We start from the raw sequence: 20,896 nt of genomic DNA on the forward strand, positions 1-20,896 counted from the left end.
ACAAGATGTCAGTTCATTAAAATGGATATTTTTTAGAGAGAGACAGAGAGAGCTACTGGTAAAAAACAAAAGTATATTTAGCTTTAGCCTGTGGCTTTCTCTCCAGCTAGTTTCAGTGGCAGGGTGCAGTTACTGTGATTTGTTTGGGTGTTTTTCATTTCTATTGCTTAATACATTTTATACGATGTCAAAGTGAGCTTCAGGTCTTTACTCAATTTGGAGCATCTATGTAGGTCCAAGTTTTTTTTTTTTTTGCATAGCAGAATACTGTTTTGTATGAGAATAAGCAGCAATGACTCAGCGTTTCAACTGAGTAAGGGAAAACAGAGAGCAAATATGGTCTTCACGATAAGCTTGAAATCTTTGGCACACATGAACTGTTTTTCTAATCCTTTTTTTCCTGCGCTCTTGAGAGTGCAGTCCATCGTGTTTGGCTAAAATTAAAGGAACAAGGAACTGATTTGTTTGTATCACTCTTAAATTATCAGCCCTGACAGGATGACAGCTCACCAAAATGTCTGGTACTTTTAGAGTTCTGGCTCATTTATAATTGGGCTTTGTAAACAGCAAGCATGGGCTTTTCGTATTATGGTTTTTGGACCAAAGAAAACTAACTCTAGGTGAGATCGCCCCATCAGATAGACCTATAAGGTGCAGCTGGAGTCCAAGACTGTCCCATTGTGCAGGACAGGAACTCATAGAGGAAGACTCACAATGCCCCTCGCAGTAAGAACGGACCCTCACTTCCTTCCTGTGGGGGTTAAAACAGGAAGTAGACATGAGGACGGTCTCGGTGCCGGATTAGTAGTAGTGTTTCTCTATTGTCTGTCTGGGGACTCCTTTTAGCTACCGGACCCGACAGCTGAGCCCTCAGGGAGGTAATGATATGAAGCACTGTGTTTTCATAGAGGCTAATAGGTTCATCTATAGAGAGAGGTTGTCGGTACACTTAAAATATGTAGTGTTTATTTTACTAAAGTTAATTTACCAATGATGCCTTCTGAATGTTTCACTATTTGTTTTAACTTAGTGGCACAAATTGTTTTCTAAAAGTGTTTCTTGAAACAAGGGATGTCACATTTAAGGACACCTTTTTAGAAATGAAATAAGAATTTACAGATTTTTTTTGATCATATGTACTATATGAGGCTTCTCTAACACAAATGCACATATCAAAACCATCTTCACTATTATACAGTATGTTGATATAGGCATAGATTTACATAGGCATCATTGTGATATTTCCCTGCCAACTTATGGGGAAAGCAAAAATATCCCTCCAAACATGTTGACCTTTGGACTTTGGTTTGATCCCATCCCCTTTTTCATGCTATAAATACACTTTTTAAAACTTACTGGTATATACCCTCACCTCCCTGACATGTTCCAGTCCACCTTTGTGTTCTTACTGTACTAACACTGAAACAAATGCTCCTTCTATTCATTTACAGTACAGAAGCTCTCAAATTGTCTTGATTTTATTGTTTTAAAGCCCTGGAATAAAAACCTACCAAGTCCATAAGGACACACTGACTGTATACTAAAGGAAGTGACGACACTCCTCATTCAGGTCAACCGTTGTGAGATTTGCACCAGCGACTTCTCAGTCCCACGCTCTCTCTCCTGACGCCCGAGGCTGGAAGCTCTAGTCGTGTGTGTGTGTGTGTGTGTGTGTGTGTGTGTGTGTGTGTGTGTGTGTGTGTGTGTGTGTGTGTGTGTGTGTGTGTGTGTGTGTGTGCACAGTGGCCAGTCCCTCCTGAAGAAACAGCAGACCATCCCCCTGCCACAGTGATTTATAGCCTTAGAACCCATACTGTTGCTTGCCCCCCGACTCTGTGAGGCGTTTGAGTTATGACTGGTGGTTTTTGTGAAGAGAATTTTCCATTTTATTTGATTAAGTGTGGTGCGTGGCCAACTCCACACAGCATAGCTTACGGCTTTCCATTTATCTTACTTGAAAAGAAAATTATGACTTTGTTAATTCTTGCATGCACGCCCACTCCGATGCTAACACTTCTATTATTCATTTAAAGGCATTCATATTTTATTGATACTATTTCAGGTTACTATATATAATTCTTTCGGGGTGAGGTTACCCGGTGGCAGTTGCAGATGGTGGCAGACAGTGAGCTCATTATTCAGCTTTCACATATATCTGTAATCCTATTTTTCACTCTTCCTAAACTCAATTTTGTATTTGTATTATGTATTGGTTGTCCCTTAATTGTTTTTGAAATGCTCTATTTTATAATTTTGTAACCTTGTAATGGTTGGTCAGGTCTCCCTCGAAATGAGAAATTCCCTCAAGAGATTTTAATCTCAAGGGACTTCCTGGTTAAATAAAAATAAAAAATAATTTTAAAGATTGACAGAGGAATTAACTGTAATGTTCAAGAAGAAATGCTAAAATACCTCTTGCAATAAAATCACAGGAGAAACTTGTACGTAGTAAAATGAGCTTTGAATGTAACCTTTAATGGTAATTATAAAAGTACAAATCAACATGTTTCAAGCAACATGGCTCCTCTTAAACATACACAAATAAAACGTTTGTCTGCAAAAATGCTCAAAAGATCTGATCAGATACAAAAACATTACTTACACTGTAAAAAAAAATGTAAAGAAATATGAAAAATAAACGGTTAAATGACTGGTAGCAACAGCTGCCAAACAAAAAATGTAAAATGTATGTAAAACACCCTAATCAAATAAATGTTAATAACAATACATTTACTGTCATATTCATTCAAGGTTTAGCAGCAAAACACTGTAATTTTACAGATATTTATTTTGGCATAATGCTTTAAATAACAGTTGGGTTGTTAATTTAAAATGTCCATAATTTTACAGACTTTTGTACACAATTTAAAAAAAAACTGAAAACTACTGTAAAATGTTGTATCTATTTTCCATAAAATTAGGATTTTTTTTTCACAGTGTACTTTCAACGCCTCATTCGTACGAATGTGGCTCAAAACTGGCCAGTAGGTGCGTCTTTACAAGTTGTAGTGAATTGACGTCTAATTGAATACCATGATGTAAGCCCAGGAAAGGCTTCCTTCCCCTCCTGGCTTCAGGTATTTATAGACGCCCTGCCGTTTGTCTTCAGCATCTCTTTGACGGCACCAGGAAGAGCTCAGCGATGTGCATCTGGAGAAGACATTTGGGCCCCGTGTGAGCGGGGGTTTGTTGTCGTAGTTGGAGCAGGGGGGAAACTGAAAGACAAAAGATCCTCCAGAGAGCATTAAAATGGTCTTGCTATCCAGAGCAGACCTCTGGAGGAATGCCTCGGTGAACTTCCAAACCCAGGAAATGTCAATGACACAAATCAGACTGGTGAACATGAAGACGTACGTGTTAGGCCTATGTCTGAGTTTGGTTGGTGGCTGTGGTGAAAGACATATTTCAAATTTGTTTATTAGGATAAACCCCTTGAAATGTACCATCATCTTGTTTTCGAAGGGGTCCCAACATATATCACAATCATTACATAACAGGAGTGTCAGGAAGAAAAAAAAATAATAATTATAGAAATAATATAGCAATAGAAATACATACATAATGTACATGCAACAGGGAGGTAAATAAAAAACTAAAAACACATGCATAGATGTAACAAAACTTTACAACCACTAGGTGGCCAAACTGGCCAATAATTAATAAACGGTAGTGTGAGTCGCTCACTAACTACAGTCGGGTATGAACATTAGATATAAACACTAGGTATAGGGAATGACGGGATCATTGATAACAATGACAGTCCATTTTTAAGTGAGAAGACATGACATTCTTAAACATACCAAATATTGAAATTGATCTTAAATTCAACAGGTAAATGATTCCAATCTGCTGGAGCTTTAAACTTAAAAACTCTTTTGCCAAATGTTTTCTTAACACGAGGGACAGAGAAGTAGAGTTGAGCAGAGTGCTGAACTTCCTAGTTTGAGGTAAAAGGTACAAGATACTGTTGTCAAGTGTCTTTGCCATGTGCTAATCATAAATCTAATTTCTAATGCAATAAGTGAAGACTGGAGAGACCAGAAAAGTGATGAAATCAGAGTTATGTCATTCATCAAAGACAAATAAAGGCCCAAAACCAAGTAGATCTAATTAGTCTGATGTTCATTCTGGAAAGAGACCTCGAGGCTGCTAAATGAAAGAATTTCAGAAATGAGAACAAAATTCCTGCTGTTTCTTTCATCAATGCCAAACTGTCATTTAACAAATGTAATGAGGTGTTATGGGCCCAGTGGTTCTATATGCCACTCAGCAGATACATAACCATGTAAAAGTTCCAAACAAAAACAATGTTTCGTGATTTTTCCAGCAAGTTGTGCCTCCTTAATTGGCCGTTTTCATTTAGGAGATAGGGTCGTCTAATTAGTGTGTTACATTTTTTTTGGTGGGATAAAAGCCTCAAGGCTGCAAAAAGAAAGTATTTCGGAAATTTGAAAAAGAATTCCAACATTGTTATTAATGTAAATATGTCAGTTTTGAAGGTATACATGTCACTAAACATGATCCCTGATTCTAGTAGGTCTGCTATTGTGCCCAGTGATGGCTGTTTCCCCTAGCCTGACAAGCCAGACCCACATCATGATGGGTCTGGGAACTCACCATTGGCAGGGCTCAATCCGAGGGGCGGGATAAACGGTTGTCTGTCAAATTCCCTCTGCACGCAATAGGATAGAGCTACAACCAACCAGAGCAACGAAGAAGGTAGCAGAGCTAGTTGATAGATTAAACTTTTTGCCGTATCCGGTCGGCAAAACTCTGAACACATCTTCCTTTTTTAAGAATGACTTCAGGGCCGTTCTTTGTTCTTTTCTCAAAGAAAAGCTGAACTCCAAGTCTTCCAGAGTCACGGCCAAAGCAGCAGCCATTTCCTTTGTTTTCAGATAGCAGGGAATTCACGCGGAACCGTCGCAACTCTGCCGTCATTATGTTAAGCCCGCCTACCGACTCTATACACGATGTGATTGGCTTGACTAGAGTTTGGTTTTTCCAGCTCGCAAGCCAACGGCGAGTTGCTAGACGACCCTGGCTGCAAATTACATTTGCTGCCGCTAGGGGGGTCTAGATTTGTAGGCTATGTTTCCCCTGGTTGGAGAAACAATTGACCAATCAGTGGGCATAGTGTGTGGGATTAAGAACGGGGATGTCCTCTTCCTAAACAGTTACGTTCATCAATCCATAAAATATATAGCAACAGAAAAATGGTGACAAATGTGGAAAAGACCAACACAAATACAAGTAAAACTTGTTGTAAATCAACTAACAGAAATAATACTTCTCAATTGAAATCTACACATTTCTTTATCACATTCATTGCACCTAAAATCCGTGTCAACTGAAAATGATGTTGGCTGGATTATTGGTTAGGGCAAAACGACAAAACAACCCCTTCTTCTCAACACAAAGTCAGCTAACATCAGTCTTGTATAAAGTACTTGAAAGCAATACTGACCTGAGTATCTGATATTTACTGTAGTATCAAAAGTAATTTTCTGATATTAAATGTCCTTCATTTTTTGAAGTAAAAGTAAAGAAAAACTTTGATCATGAACTTTATTGTGGCTTCCTTACAGTAAAGCATAATATTCAGGGTTTCCAAACCTTCGTAATCATCATATTCAGAGTCATGACATCAACAAAGAAAACTAAAACAATTTTTTTTGTGAGGAAGAATCTTTCACTAAGTAGTAAGTAACGGGTAACGAAGATGCTGAGGGAAAATGCAGTGAAGTAAAAGTATACATTTTATTTAGGAAAAGTAGTGGAGTAACAAATGTACTTTGTTACATTGCAACACTGGCTAACATGAACACAGAGTAATGTTGAATGTATGAAATAGAACAAAATGTCAATCGAGTGTGATTCCAAGGCTAATTAAAACACATCAAAACATTGTCAGTCATGCAGTTTTTATAAGAAAGTAGTGAAAACTTTTTCTTTCCCCATGAAATACCCTGCATCCCCAAACTGCAGCACTTTCTTAAGTAAACACTGAAACCTCAGATGAGACTTGAGTAAGTGGGGCTCCTTCTTTTACTATCACTGCTAAAGCAGTATCCTGTTTTGGCAGGAAATAGCAGCATTTCTTTGTTCGGTCTCATTTAGCCATACTTGAGTGAATTATGTCCCCCTTTCCTGCATTTTGTTCCCTTCATTAAGAAGCTCTAAGTGTGACTATTTTCTCTGGAATTAATGTAGGCACTGCCAAGTGTTGAGTAATTAGAAGATGGAAGAGCAATTAGCCGTAGTCATTTGATAGAGGAAGTCTGGAGAATGGAGCTTTGCACGGCCGCTACAGGCCCGGGGACGACTGTAAGAGCTGAGGCTGTCCCTTTTTAAACTGGGGAAACATCACCAGCTCTTTATTCAAACTCTGAAACATTGTCTGCTTGTTTGTTTTTTTCACTTTTCAGACAGATCGTGTTGAACATTGTCTGTGCACAACGCCTGACTGTTTGTACAATTACGTAGATACAGATACAGATAGCTTTATTTATCCTCGAAGGGCAATTCAGTTTCTACTGTCCACCGAAACATAGCCTATACACCCACATTCATACTGCCAATCATCAGTGACAGAGGAAGCACAATAAAAGGGAATATAGGAAAGTGTGACCTTTCTCTTTTTTCTTGGGATACTTTCACCTCTTGATGCCGCTAAATAGCCTCAAGCATTAACCAATCTAAGATAGCAATACTCTTGAACAGCTCATGTCCCCACAGAGGACCTGTGATGCATTGCTTCATTTTAATAAAGGGTCACAAGCTAAGATGACTGGAAGCCACTGCATTTCTAAACTCAACTCTTGATACTATAATGACCAACAGAAATGATCGAGTCCCATGTTTGTTACATTTCACAACAACACCTACTATACACACTGTCTCTGTTACATACAGTGCGTGTTGCGTTCGCATGACACATCTCATGGGAATGTAGATCAGAAGGCAGCTGGGAACGCCGGCGAGCAATCCCACAAAACAACGTTTCCCAGGGGTCTTGCTGTCAGTCACAGAGCCCACACAAACCCACGGGAAGCTATTTTCTTCTTGTTCTTCTCCTGAAAAAGCAGCAGTGGGAGAAGTTAAATAATGGCCTCGGGTCCCTTCCCATGTACAGTATCACATGGTAACGTCTCTATGGTTGTATAATTACACACCATATATCACAGGCAGCCCACATACTGAAGTGCTGTGTATTTTTATATGCAAGTGATAATTTCCAAACTCAACAAACAAGCAATTTTGTTTAGTTAAAGTGGAATGAAATGGAGGGTCACCTCATTAAATACACAGTTATGGAAATAAATGGATTCCCGTTCATGCCTTAATGCAGTTTGGAGGAACTTAATGTGATAATGGAGCTCCATTCTGATCTGCTGAAGTAGTCCTAATTTAAGATGTAAGATTTGTGGACGGGTATGTATGTGAGTCACTGATTTAAAAAAGACCGCTGGAAGCTTTCTGTTATCACTAGCACTCTCTTTGATGATAACTATCGTTTTAGTAATCTTTCATCGTCATGTTTCTGGACGCTTCTTTGCTGCAGTGAGATAAAAGTGCCTCGGCCATCTGAACAAGACTTTTTTTATCGGTTATTTAGCCCTTGGATCATAATTTCGTGAGGAAACTGGGGAAACTATGACCACGAGATGCGGTCATGTCGCTGTGATTTCACTTGGAGTAACTTATTTTAACAATTTCTTTGAACTGCTGGTGAAATAAGGATGATTACAGTAGTTTATTTTTTTTAAGTTACACCGCAATTTGATTTAAAGCGAAAAACTAGATTAAAACACTTGGATGGACGTTTTATACGGTGGAATTCTCTCTATTTTTAGGAAGTCTGGCAAATCATTTTACCTCAATCACAAGACAATGTGTTTAGTCAGTCGAGTCATACAGTAAATTCCTTTCAGCCACCAGAGAGATGTTGGCTATTTTAACATGTGACAGTTAATCGCCTTGTTTAAGCAGAAAAACCACCGGGGTCTGTAGAGTTTTTGAGAATTAAAAATATATTTGTGAGAGAGAAAAAGAAACTAACAAATGGAAGGTGGAGGTTGAATAAAGTTTGCAGCAGCACTTTATCATAAGAGGAGATATTCCTGAGAATTCATAATCTATCAACATATAATCAACATATTGACCTTACCCTCTGACATTTTGGGAAATATGCTTGCTGTTTGTTATCCTACAAAGTCACATAAGAGGGTGATAACTGATCCATCTCTGTCAGTACAGAGATCTAGGACGCGTTAAGATTAGCTTAGCTCAAAGACTGGAAGCAGGAAAAAAACTGCTTGTCTTTTTATGGTTACATGTTTTATCAAGCTTATAGCCTACTCAAATGTGCGAACGAGGACGTTTTTATTTTTACTTTTCTTTCGACATTGATATCTCCACACTGGATTAACAGAGTTTTACAACAAATGAAAGAAGAAACGTCCATCTCCTTTCATTTGTTTGCTATTTTAACTGCGAAGATAGCCCTTACCAGTCTCTTCCAATGTTAGTTTATATCAAGACCTTTGGACCCTTCGGAACATTGGACTTTGGGAACATAGGACCCTGAAACATTGGACCCTAGAACATTGGACCCTCGGAACATTGGACCCTTGGAACATTGGACTCTAGGGACATTGGACTCTTGGAACATTGGACCCTTGGAACATTGGACCCTTGGAACATTGGACCCTTGGAACATTGGACCCTGGGAACATTGGACTCTTGGAACATTTGACCCTTGGAACATTGGACCCTTGGAACACTGGACTCTAGGGACATTGGACTCTTGGAACATTGGACCCTTGGAACATTGGACCCTTGGAACATTGGACCCTTGGAACAATAGACTCTTGGAACATTGGACCCTGGGAACATTGGACCCTTGGAACACTGGACTCTAGGGACATTGGACTCTTGGAACATTGGACTCTTGGAACATTGGACCCTGGAACATTGGACCCTGGAACATTGGACCCTGGGGACATTGGACCCTGGGAACATAGGGATGACCCCTTATCAAGTTAGCGAGATAGCCGCTATTAAATTCAAGAATTACAGGGGGTTTATCCACAGTTACAGGCTAGCAGTTTCCCCCTGCTTGCAGTCTTTGTGCTAAGATAGGCTAACCTGGACCTCTCTGCACTACTCTACTTTAGAGCTCAGTAAAACTTGTATATTTAGTTTTATTGAGCTGACTCTTTTCATGTTCTGGAGTATAAACTAGGGTGAAACAGTGTACCATACGTTCACCTAAACTAAACTCACAATAGTTCTGTTTTTTTTTTTTTTTAATCCAGCTGTTATATATTTAGTCCTTATTTACTCTTACAAAGTCTGCTGTTGGTCCGACACAACCTCTTACACACACACACACACACACACACACACCACAGGTCACACAATAGTCATTAGTGATGCTGGTGGACAACCATAAAATTGATCCTGAGCTGGTTTCCACACACTCACTCATTCTCTCTCTCTCTCTCTCTCTCTCTCTCTCTCTCTCTCTCTCTCTCTCTCACTCTCACTCACACACTCACACACACACACACACACACACACACACACAGACTCTTCTGGACATCCTTGTGGATCAGCAGCCTGAGGCTCAAACCTCAGTGCATCTCTGATTCAACAGGCCTGAATTAAACACATGACCTAAATCAAATGTCACGCTCCATCCATTTCTGGGAAAAGGGAGTTTTGTTGATAATAAAATGTCAATAAAAAGCCAAAAGGAATCACTTAAGAAATGTTTTCTCTCTTTTTACTATCAATTTTACATCGAGAGGACTGGTGTTTCTCACCATAGAGATATTTTGGAAGAGAACATGATTAAGGAGAGTACTCATGACTTACAACTCTTGTAAGCAGTTTAGTTGTGGAGTATATGACTGCATAATGTTCCTGTAAAGCTCTTTGTTTTGTGTCAGGGAGGCAGTTGTCTTAACAAGCGGTGCTGCCTTTCTCTCCAGCGTCCTGCTCTGATTTTTCACTGTCTGCTTATGGACGGATCACGGTATAATTAATGAGACCTGAGCCTCTTGTTTCCCATGTGCTTAAAGTGAAACATGGTGCAAGCCAGTGTTGTATTTTACTGTAAAAAAAATAATATGCTTTGGCTCTTTATGTAGAAGCTGGGACTAAGCAATTCATTAAACTTTCATATTATATTTTGTTTGTAAAAAACTTGAGACCTTTTTTCTTCTTCATTTCTCATTTCTCATTTGCGGTCTCCAACTGGATTTGTGGATCACAAATCTACTTCTTTTACCTGGAGGCCAGTGGTTCCCAACTTTCTTATACATGCATTCCAAAAAATGTCAAACTTGATTTTATTCAACACTATTACTTATATAAAAGTGGATGTCAGTGTTTTAGTCAGTTTGGCCAACAGTTTGCTACCACTTGTCAGTGGCAAAGGTTGGTTGTTTATACATAACTTTAACCTCTATATTTCGACTATTTAGCTTTGTATTTCAACCATTTATACATAACTTTTAGCTTACTTTAGTTAAGGCTTCTTTTCTTGCTCGCTAACTACTTCTCACACACTCTTATTTGTAACATATTGTGTTCAGGTGTTACAGCTGAACCAGAAGGTCCGAACCTCGCCTTTAATCCTGTCTGAATTATATTTCCTGTGTTTCCAGGTGGACTTGGGATTTCTGCGATTCGTCACAGCTATCGGGACGCAGGGAGCGATCTCCAAAGAGACCAAGAAGCACTACTACGTCCGCTCCTACAAAGTGGACCTGAGCTCCAACGGAGAGGACTGGGTCACCATGAAGGAGGGCTCCAAGCAGAAGGTAAGGATGAGCAGTGGTGGGAGATGTATTCACATCCTTTACTTAAGTCAAAGTACTAATACTGTAAAAAAATACTCTGGAAAAAATACTCTGTTACATGTAGAAGTCCTGCATTGAAAATGTTTCTTAAGTTAAGGTATAAAAGCATCATCAGGAAATTGTACTTAAAGATGATTTATTTGAGGCTTTTATGGCCTTTAATTGATAGGACAGCTTGAAGACAGGAAAGGGGTCACAGAGGGGGGACGACATGAGGGAAAGGGCCGCGGGTTGGATTCGAACGCGGGCCACTGCCAAGGACTTAGCCTACATGGGGCGCACACGCTACTGGATGAGCCAGAGGTCACCCCATAAAAATGTACTTAAAGGTCCCATGGCATGAACATTTCTTTTTTTTAACATTAATATGAGTTCCCCCAGCCTGCCTATGGTCCCCCAGTAGCTAGAAATGGCGATAGGTGTAAACCAATGTCTGGAATCTTCCCTTTATGACATCATAAGGAGCAAGGTTACCTCCCCTTTCTCTGCTTTGCCCGCCCAGAGAATTTGGCCCACCCATGAGAAAGAGAGAGACATCATGGCTTTCAAATGAGCAAAGCATGGCAGTTGGTCAAGGCCACACCCCCACCCTCCACCTTGCCCCCCCCTCTCTCCTCCTCAATAGCATTTAAAGCTACAGACACAGAAATGGCACATCCTAAGGAAAGCTCATTGTGGGACTGGCTCTAGTGGCTGTAAATCTGCACCAAAGCTGAATTTTGGGAAAGAGACTTCAGATACAGTATTAGGGGACCACTAAGGTCTATATAAAAGAGACTTCAGATACAGTATTAGGGGACCACTAAGGTCTATATAAAAGAGACTTCAGATACAGTATTAGGGGACCACTAAGGTCTATATAAAAGAGACTTCAGATACAGTATTAGGGGACCACTAAGGCCTATTTAAAGGCATCCAAAAAGCAGCATGTCATAGGACCTTTAAAGTATTCAAAGTAAAAGTACTGAATGCAGAAAAATCCTCACATTTTAGAAACAGTTGTGTGTTAAATGGTCTAATCATTGTAAATGTACTTAGTTACATTCCCCCAGTAATGAGTGACTCTGTGAGGATGGCTGAATCAGTGTTTTCCAGGGCTGACAGCATTTGGCAGCATCCCTAATCTGAGCCTTGACTGAAATGAGTGCGCTGTAAGTCTCATCAAAATCAGAATGCATTTCTGTGGAGGAACACTGGTCTGGAAGTCGTCTCAGTGACACTGGTGCGGAGATAAATTGATAGCTTCCAGAGTTTCTCATTACAGGACATGTTGATAGACGTGGTACAAGTACAAACAAACCAGCAGCATGTCAAACTCTCAACTCCTGTTAAATCCAGCCATTGCAAATCCTGCACTCAACCCATTTTTTCTTTTCTTTGCAAGTTATTTTGTTTTATTTTGTTTTCCTGTATTTATTGTTTATTTCATATTAATGTTGAATATGTTTGTTTGTTTATGTATGCACCTTTCACCAAGGGAAATTACACATAAGTGTTGGTATTGTGGCGGTAAAGGCGCTGACACACCAACCCGATAATCGGCTGTCTGACAGTCTGGCGAGGTCGGTGACTCGAGTCTATTCGGTGTGTTCCGTGCCGTCGTCAGTCGGAGGAGACGTCGGCCTTCATTTTGGCCGATTTGACTTGTTGAATCGGTGGGTGGGCAGTCGGACTCAAGGACCAATTACCGGAAATGACGAGCGGGATGAGCGTGACGAACGCCTCTCAAAATCTGACGAAAATCTTTTAAACTGACCTTTTTCGATCTGAAATGAAGACAGATTCAGCAACTGCACGGCCTATTTCTCTCTTAAAATGTTTTCAGAAACACGTTTCGGTGAACTACTTTCGTAAAATACGAGATCCGAATGAGCCGCCATTATGGTCTGGCTTTGAAATTTGGGAGAAGCCAGACCCACGTGACACGTTTGTCCAATCAGCTGCCGGTTTGAATTTTTTGGGCAACAATACAGATTAGTGCCGCATGCTATTATGGAGACGTATTACGTCTTGCGCAGAACGTATGCTCAAGTCGGCGTCGCTTTGGTGTGTTTGGCACTTTGACCAACTCGGGGAGACTGATCAGTCCGACTGCCTTTTCTGCCGACCGTCGGTTGTCGGGTTGGTGTGTCAGAGCCTTAAAACGTTTTCTCATTTCTTTTCTGAAGAGTTATCCAGGTTGCTTCAATGCCTCACGTTGAACAGCCAGTTTCACTTCGGTTTTTGTTCTGTTAGAGCACAGCAGCTTGCCAGTTATTTCAAATGAAAGTTAAAAGTCAAGAGTCTTAAGTCACAAGTCGGGGTCAAACCACATTCTGCTCAACCCAAGAGTTTATCTACAGTCAGCTGATTATTATACACGTTATCTGTCTATTTGTGCAGTGTTTAAGGCTTTTTGAATAGCAGTATAGATTTGAGCTACCTTAATACCAGCGTTGGAAGAAGTATTCAGATCCTTTACTGAAGTAAAAGTACTAATACATAACTGTAAAAATACTCTGTTGCAAGTAAATGTCCTGCATTGAAAATGTTACTTAAGTAAAAGTATGTAAGTATCATCAGGAAAATGTAGTTAAAGTATTAAAAGTAAAAGTACTCGATGCAGAACTCTCCTCCCGTTGTAGAAAGTGTAAAGGATCCAAACAGTTGTGTGTTTAATGGTCTAATCATGTCAGCTGGACTTATAGGCCGTTATATTGTTGGCTAGTTTACTTTAGAATAAAACATCAGATTTTATAAACTACATGTATTTTGTGTGCAGTAATCTTAATGTGTAAAGTAACTAGTAACTAAAGCTGTAACAGATGAATGTAGTAGAGTAAAAAGTATAATATTTCTCGAGTTCTGTAGCAGAGTAGAAGTAGAAAGTAGCATGAAAAGAAAAGACAAGTAAAGTACAAGTACCTCAACATTTGGACTGAAGTACAGTACTGGAGTAAATGTACTTAGTTACATTCCACCACTGCTTAATAGAATAAAGGCTACTGTCATACACAATGCTGAAAGTAATGAAAAGGCTGCAGCTGGATTAGCTGTGTTGCAGTACTACGACACACTGTAGTCATGGGCAAGCTGAATACAAAAAGCATTTCCAACACAGGAGTATTAGCAGTAGCAACAGAAGTAGCACATGTGATACTAATAGTGGAGGAAGCATGAGTAATCACAGTAGTAGCAGCATATAAAGGCCAGTGGGTTTTTTGCTGTTGCCGTAGTGATAGTGGAGACAGTAGCTGCCACAGCAGATGACTCAGCATCAGCAGGACTTGCAGTAGCAGTGGTAAAATATCAAGTACCAGCAATGTTTTCACTACCAATAGAAGTAGTACTATTGTCAAAAGCGGTAGCAGCAGCATTTTCTTCAGTAGTAGCAGTAGTAGTACTAGTAGTAGTAGTGGCAATGCTGTTGAAGTACTGTAGTAGCAGTACTGATGGCAGTGATAGTAAGTAGTGGTAATTGTAGCAATTGTACTAGTGATAGTAGAATCAGAATCAGAACTACTTATATTATACACTATAATAATCCATTCATCGTTGAAGTCATTTCTTAAGAAAACATTCACTAATTCCAGCTTCTCTTGTGAGGATTTGATCAGATTCAGATTCAGATTTATTGCCAGGTGAGTAACACTTACTTGATGGTTGGTGCATTCATAAAGAGGCCGGTAGTAGTAATAGTGGCAATGTTGGTAAAGTAGTAGTAGTAATATTTGTAGTGGTAGTATTTTCCAATCTTGTGATCTTCCAGGGGTGGCAGACAGTGTTAGTAAAAGTAGTAGTTGTGATAATATTCATAGTGCTAGTGTTAGTAAAAGTAGTAGCAGTAGTAATATTCATAGTGCTAGTATTTTCTTATCTTCAAGGGGTGGCAGGCAGTGTTAGTAAAAGTAGTAGTAGTAATATTCGTAGTGGCAGTGTTAGTAAAAGTAGTAGTAGTAATATTCATAGTGGCAGTGTTAGTAAAAGTAGTAGTAGTAATATTCATAGTGGCAGTGTTAGTAAAAGTAGTAGTAGTAATATTCATAGTGGCAGTGTTAGTAAAAGTAGTAGTAGTAATATTCATAGTGGCTATGTTAGTTAAAGTATTAATAATATTCATAGTGGCAATGTTAGATAAAGTAGTAGTAGTAGTAATATTCGTAGTGGCAGTGTTAGTAAAAGTAGTAGTAGTAATATTCATAGTGGCAGTGTTAGTTAAAGTAGTAGTAGTAATATTCATAGTGGCAGTGTTAGTAAAAGTAGTAGTAGTAATATTCATAGTGGCAGTGTTAGTAAAAGTAGTAGTAGTAATATTCATAGTGGCTATGTTAGTTAAAGTATTAGTAATATTCATAGTGGCAATGTTAGATAAAGTAGTAGTAGTAGTAATATTCGTAGTGGCAGTGTTAGTAAAAGTAGTAGTAGTAATATTCATAGTGGCAGTGTTAGTTAAAGTAGTAGTAGTAATATTCGTAGTGGCAGTGTTAGTTAAAGTAGTAGTAGTAATATTCATAGTGGCAGTGTTAGTTAAAGTAGTAGTAGTAATATTCATAGTGGCAGTGTTAGTAAAAGTAGTAGTAGTAATATTCATAGTGGCAGTGTTAGTAAAAGTAGTAGTAGTAATATTCATAGTGGCTATGTTAGTTAAAGTATTAGTAATATTCATAGTGGCAATGTTAGATAAAGTAGTAGTAGTAGTAATATTCGTAGTGGCAGTGTTAGTAAAAGTAGTAGTAGTAATATTCATAGTGGCAGTGTTAGTTAAAGTAGTAGTAGTAATATTCGTAGTGGCAGTGTTAGTTAAAGTAGTAGTAGTAATATTCGTAGTGGCAGTGTTAGTTAAAGTAGTAGTAGTAATAGTCGTAGTGGCAGTGTTAGTTAAAGTAGTAGTAGTAATATTCGTAGTGGCAGTGTTAGTTAAAGTAGTAGTAGTAGTAATATTCGTAGTGGCAGTGTTAGTTAAAGTAGTAGTAGTAATATTCATAGTGGCAGTGTTAGTTAAAGTAGTAGTAGTAGTAATATAAAAACCATCTGTGGTAACAACAGTCAGAAGAAGTAGCGCAGTAGCCCAAGCACTAATCTGTAATATTGTGTTCAGATCTTCCAGGGGAACCACAACCCGACAGACGAGGCTCGCTCCTTCTTCCCCAAACAGACTCTGGCCCGCTACATCCGTGTGCGCCCCATGTCCTGGGAGCAAGGCATCTGCATGCGCTTTGAGATCTACGGCTGCAGAACGTCAGGTAACCCGACACTCCCAGCACACGCACTCACACAGTCCGTATGATGCCAAGCTACGCTCCCAGCTTCAACTCTTGATGCATTGATTTATGTTTTTTCAATAACTCTAGCACTGGAATCACAATTCATTCACATATGTTGTGCATTTTCTTTCTTAATTAACTTTCCCTCTCTCCACATGGATCATTAAAGTTAAATGTAATCTATCAAACACACACATATGCAGTAATGCATGTAATGTGATGATTATCATATCTACATACAAAATACACACATGATACATGCACTCACTATTTGGAAAATTCACTTTTTGTCTTAGTTTTTGGTAAACAGAAAACAATAACCAAGACTAAAGCTCACAATTTTCCATCCACAAATGTATATTATTTAATGTAACATCCAAATTTAAACAATACATGTTGTGAAAAGTACACAATTTTAACTTTCTTAACAATCGAGGAACTTTTGCAAATACAAAGTTACGATATTAAACTAGGACTTTACTTTCACAACTACAATACCAACTTTCTTAAACGTTTTATTCGATTTTACAAAGACAAACGTTCTTTTACAGACATTACGTGCACTCTCCTAACCCTGGGATGCATACAATTTTCTCACTTTTGCACATCGTGAATCAAACATCTTTTTGGCTGGCGAATGAAAACCTCCTGCTGCTCTCTGTTGATTTAAAATAATCACCGCTTCCATGGCGAGCGCAAACTCCTGCAGAGGGACACCATTATTCATTACTGAGGAGCAGAGGAAAATCATGCCTCATTACTCCTCCTCTAACATTATATGAGCCTCAGTCCTTGATGTGCTACAAGCAACTCTCAGTAGGTGCGCTCCATAACGTAGATATTCGGCTCTAACTCATCGGAAAACAGTGCTAGACAGGTGATTCAGGAGACATAATGACACAACTGGGAAAGCATGTGCGGTGTGCAAGTACTGAACTATCATTCACTCCCAAACCTGTAACCTTAAACTTCCTCATTTTGACCAACATTTCATCCCATTTCTGTATGTAATCCTAAACTAAACTTATCCAAATCCTGCAATTTAAAAAAGTAATAAAATACAGGAAAGACAATTTAAACCATTCATTTCTACCCCTGGGGGTACGTTTTGTACTCATAAGCATGGAAACACAAGAACACACACAGACAGTACTGTAGGGGGCTTCCATAATGAACACTGAGTAGCTGTATATTCACATTGTGGAGGAATTAACGTCCTTAGGAGCTGTTGTTAAGCCCCAGATATAAGTCTGGAAGCATTTGTCAAATACTAATACCACACTGAGACCACAACTGTTTGGTTCCGGATATTAGATCTAGCTTGTTGTGGATAATGGATTCAACTTGGCTCGCAGTGACCAGACCATTGTGTCCACATACTTTAGAGTTAAATTAACTTTTCTCATTCCGAGAAAACAAAAAGCACTGCTAATGTCTCTCAATTATTCAGTAACTAACACTAAGTGCTGTGGCATTTGATAAGCCTTCAAACTGCTCCATCTGGTACTCAAACTGGACTTCCTGGATCATATCTCATCGTCTCACTTGTACCTGTAGCAATGTTGCCCTTTGAATTTCTGTTACGTAGGGCTGTTTTTGCTCTGAACACCCTCTATTAAGAAGCAATTGTTAGTCTGAACACAGCCTTTGGAAGAGTAGGAACAGTAGGAGAAGTAGTAATACCGAAGCACAAATCATACACTCTGTGCCGACAAACATGTGAACACCTGGGTCTGCTAATGGATGTACAGTATTGTGCACCTTGAAAACCCTGTGGGGGAGAGTCTGGTGGGAATAGGTTATAAACCTTGTTAAAAATCAATCAAACATATTTACAACAACAAAAAATTCAATAGTGACACATGAAAGGGAGTGCAACAATAGCCTGGATGACAGCCGCATACAAGCAAATGAATGACATATTTCATTCCAATACAGACTGCAGGACAGGGAGTGAGTCTTTATGTACTGGCTTATTCAGAACATTGGCAACTTTGACTTCTCATGAAGGGCATTGACACGTCGCCAAGAAGCCTCTGAGCATCTGCAATGTCTTAATAAGTAAAAAATAAGTCATCAATGTTCTGAAATAAGCAATGCAAATGATTACGGACGTGTATAACTGAAATTGGAAATAAAACTGGTGCACACAAAAAATGTGAACACCTCTGTGTGTGCAGACACCTTATGAAGGTACCAGTGCTCGTAGTTTTATCGGTATGAATGGAAATAGTAACAGTAAAGCTACAGGTAAAAACACAAGTTGTTAACAATAAAGTAACTGCCTCAAAACAATGCAAAATGAAATCAGTCTTCATACTAAGACTGGGCAATATATCGATATTATATCAACATCGATATATGAGGCTGGATATCGTCTTAAATTTTGGATATTGTAATATCGAGATATGGAGATATGACACAAGTGTTGTCTTTTCCTGGTTTGACAGGCTGCATGTGATGTACCAGACTAACTAGCTGTTTTATTGTTTGTATCCACATTATTGGTGATTATTTATCAAAACTCTCATTGTGTAATTTTGTGAAAGCACCAATAGTCAACACTACGTTATCGACATCAATGTATTTGTTCAAAAATATCGTGATATTTGATTTGTTCCATATCGCCTAGCTCTACCTCATACATATTTATATGCACAAAACCCTACATTATTCCATGTTCAAGCATGCTCCCAGATATGATAAATGAGTCTCTGGTGTTTTTACTCTTGAGTTTAAACACTGCAGAGGGGGCCAGAGGGCATTGACTAAAACTGCTGACTAAAGCATGATAAGGATGGGAGTAGCTTTTCTTATCATACTGTACGCCTTTTAAAAGTTTCTAACCCACCACTGCCCTCTCTCTCTCTCTCTCTCTCTCTCTCTCTCTCTCTCTCTCTCTCTCTCCAGACTACCCCTGTTCAGGGATGCTGGGGATGGTGTCAGGCCAGATCTCAGACGCTCAGATCAGCGCTTCGTCGTACGCCGACCGGGGCTGGGTGGCTGAAAACGCCCGCTTGTTGACGGGGAGATCGGGCTGGACCGGGCAGCAAACCAAGCAGCCCTTCAGAAACGAGTGGCTACAGGTGGGGTTCATACTAGTCTTGCATTGCAGACCTTCCTCCACAGCGCTACGAAGGAAGGTCTGGCTAGTCCACACAGCATTCCGGGATGGGAGAAAAACGTGCTCGCGTTTATTGCCATTTCTTTAAACCAATCACAATCGTCTTGGGCGGTGGACTCAATGACGGTGTCGCTGCAAAACAGCCTCTGGAAGGAACTTGTTTTGGTGGAACATGTGTACATTCAAAAGTAGTTTTAGTCGTGCGAGAGAAAACTCCGATTGGACAGATAGTCTAGCTAGCTGTCTGGATTTACCCTGCAGAGATCTGAGAAGCAGTTAACCATAGTCCTCACAAATCCCATAAATGAAACGTTATCAATATTAGGTTCGTTCGGAACTTTACAAGTGAGAGTCAGGTTGCCTGTCTGTCTGTTAGTCCGTTAAGTCCGCTCGTCATTTAGTCAAACCAAGCATTGTTTCCCTTCCTCGTCCTCCCTGGCAGGTGGATCTGGGCCAGGACAAGATGGTGAGTGGCGTGGTGATCCAGGGAGGGAAACACCGTGACAGGAATGTCTTCATGAAGAGGTTCAGGGTGGGACACAGCCTGGACGGAGACGAGTGGACCATTGTTAAGGAGGACAACACCACCAAGCCCAAGGTTGGTCTGATGTGCATGTACATGTGTGTCATGTACATATCACATGTTTAAATGCCCATCCATTAGAGATGTCTTACTTTTAAGGATGTTAGTTTTTACTAGGTAGTATCTGACTCACATTTAACCCTGGTCAAGGGAAGGGTTGCCAAGTCAGTGTTGACCCTTTATCAGATCAACTACCAACACAGTTCTGACACATGTTACTGTGCTGCTCTGAAAGTTGTTGTATCAGCCATAAGTTTGTCAGGCTTTGTGATTGTGTATTTGACAGTATATGATATATGGAACCCAATCATATACTGTAAGTGGCACTTTTAGAATTGGTGCAACAGCACCAATGTCAAAAAGAATTGCTTCATTTATCCCTAACAGCTTCTTTTTCTTTTCTTTTTTACAATGTTTTTTATAAATTTTTCATTGCACCTACAATTTTGAACAACCCCCTCCATACCTTTCCAAACCCACAACAAAATTGCTCTCTTAACCTCTGCCATACTACAGCAATCAAAAAATAATATGACCGTATCACAGTATGCTACTAGCATCATATGGCAGTATGGGCAAATACACAGATTAATAGAGGAGACACACCAAGCCAATAATCAGCCGTCGGACCGTCTGGCGAGGTCGGTGACTCGAGTCTGTTCGGTGTGTCCCGTGCCATCGTCCGTCGGCCTTCATTTTGGCAGACCCGACATGTTCAGTCGGGAGACAGGACAGTCGGGACTCGCCCGGAAATGGCAAGCGGATGAGACGCTCAAAATCTGACGGAAATCTTTTAAACGGACCTTTGTCAATCTGAAATGTACAGTACAATATGAGATTGTATTCTGAACAAGCCGCCATGACAGTCTGACTGTGAATTTCCGGAGAAAAAATAGTTTTTTTTAGTTTAGTAGTTTAATAGTAGTTTTCATTTTCTGGGAAACAATCGGACTGTTAATGGAAACAATACAGAGCAGCGCCGCCTGCTGCTATGGAGACGTATTACGTTTTGCGTCTCTTCGGTGTGTTCTGAGGCACTTTTTGGACCTCGGGGACCCGACTGATTTATCCGACT

General features: G+C 39.7%; 1 protein-coding gene across 2 annotated transcripts in view; it reads left to right on the top strand.

The window, feature by feature from the left end:
• Positions 1–20,896, top strand: part of LOC144526208 (neuropilin-1a-like) — a 101,032-nt gene that overhangs the window by 54,711 nt on the left and 25,425 nt on the right. For both annotated transcript variants that reach the window (XM_078263506.1, XM_078263505.1), the window contains exons 7-10: positions 10,677–10,832; positions 15,949–16,093; positions 19,025–19,200; positions 19,681–19,836. In XM_078263506.1, coding sequence (XP_078119632.1) covers positions 10,677–10,832; positions 15,949–16,093; positions 19,025–19,200; positions 19,681–19,836 — 633 coding nt within the window. The remainder of the gene's footprint in view (positions 1–10,676; positions 10,833–15,948; positions 16,094–19,024; positions 19,201–19,680; positions 19,837–20,896) is intronic.

Source organism: Sander vitreus, chromosome 12 (assembly GCF_031162955.1).
Source record: "Sander vitreus isolate 19-12246 chromosome 12, sanVit1, whole genome shotgun sequence".
Taxonomy (NCBI): Eukaryota; Metazoa; Chordata; class Actinopteri; order Perciformes; family Percidae; genus Sander; species Sander vitreus.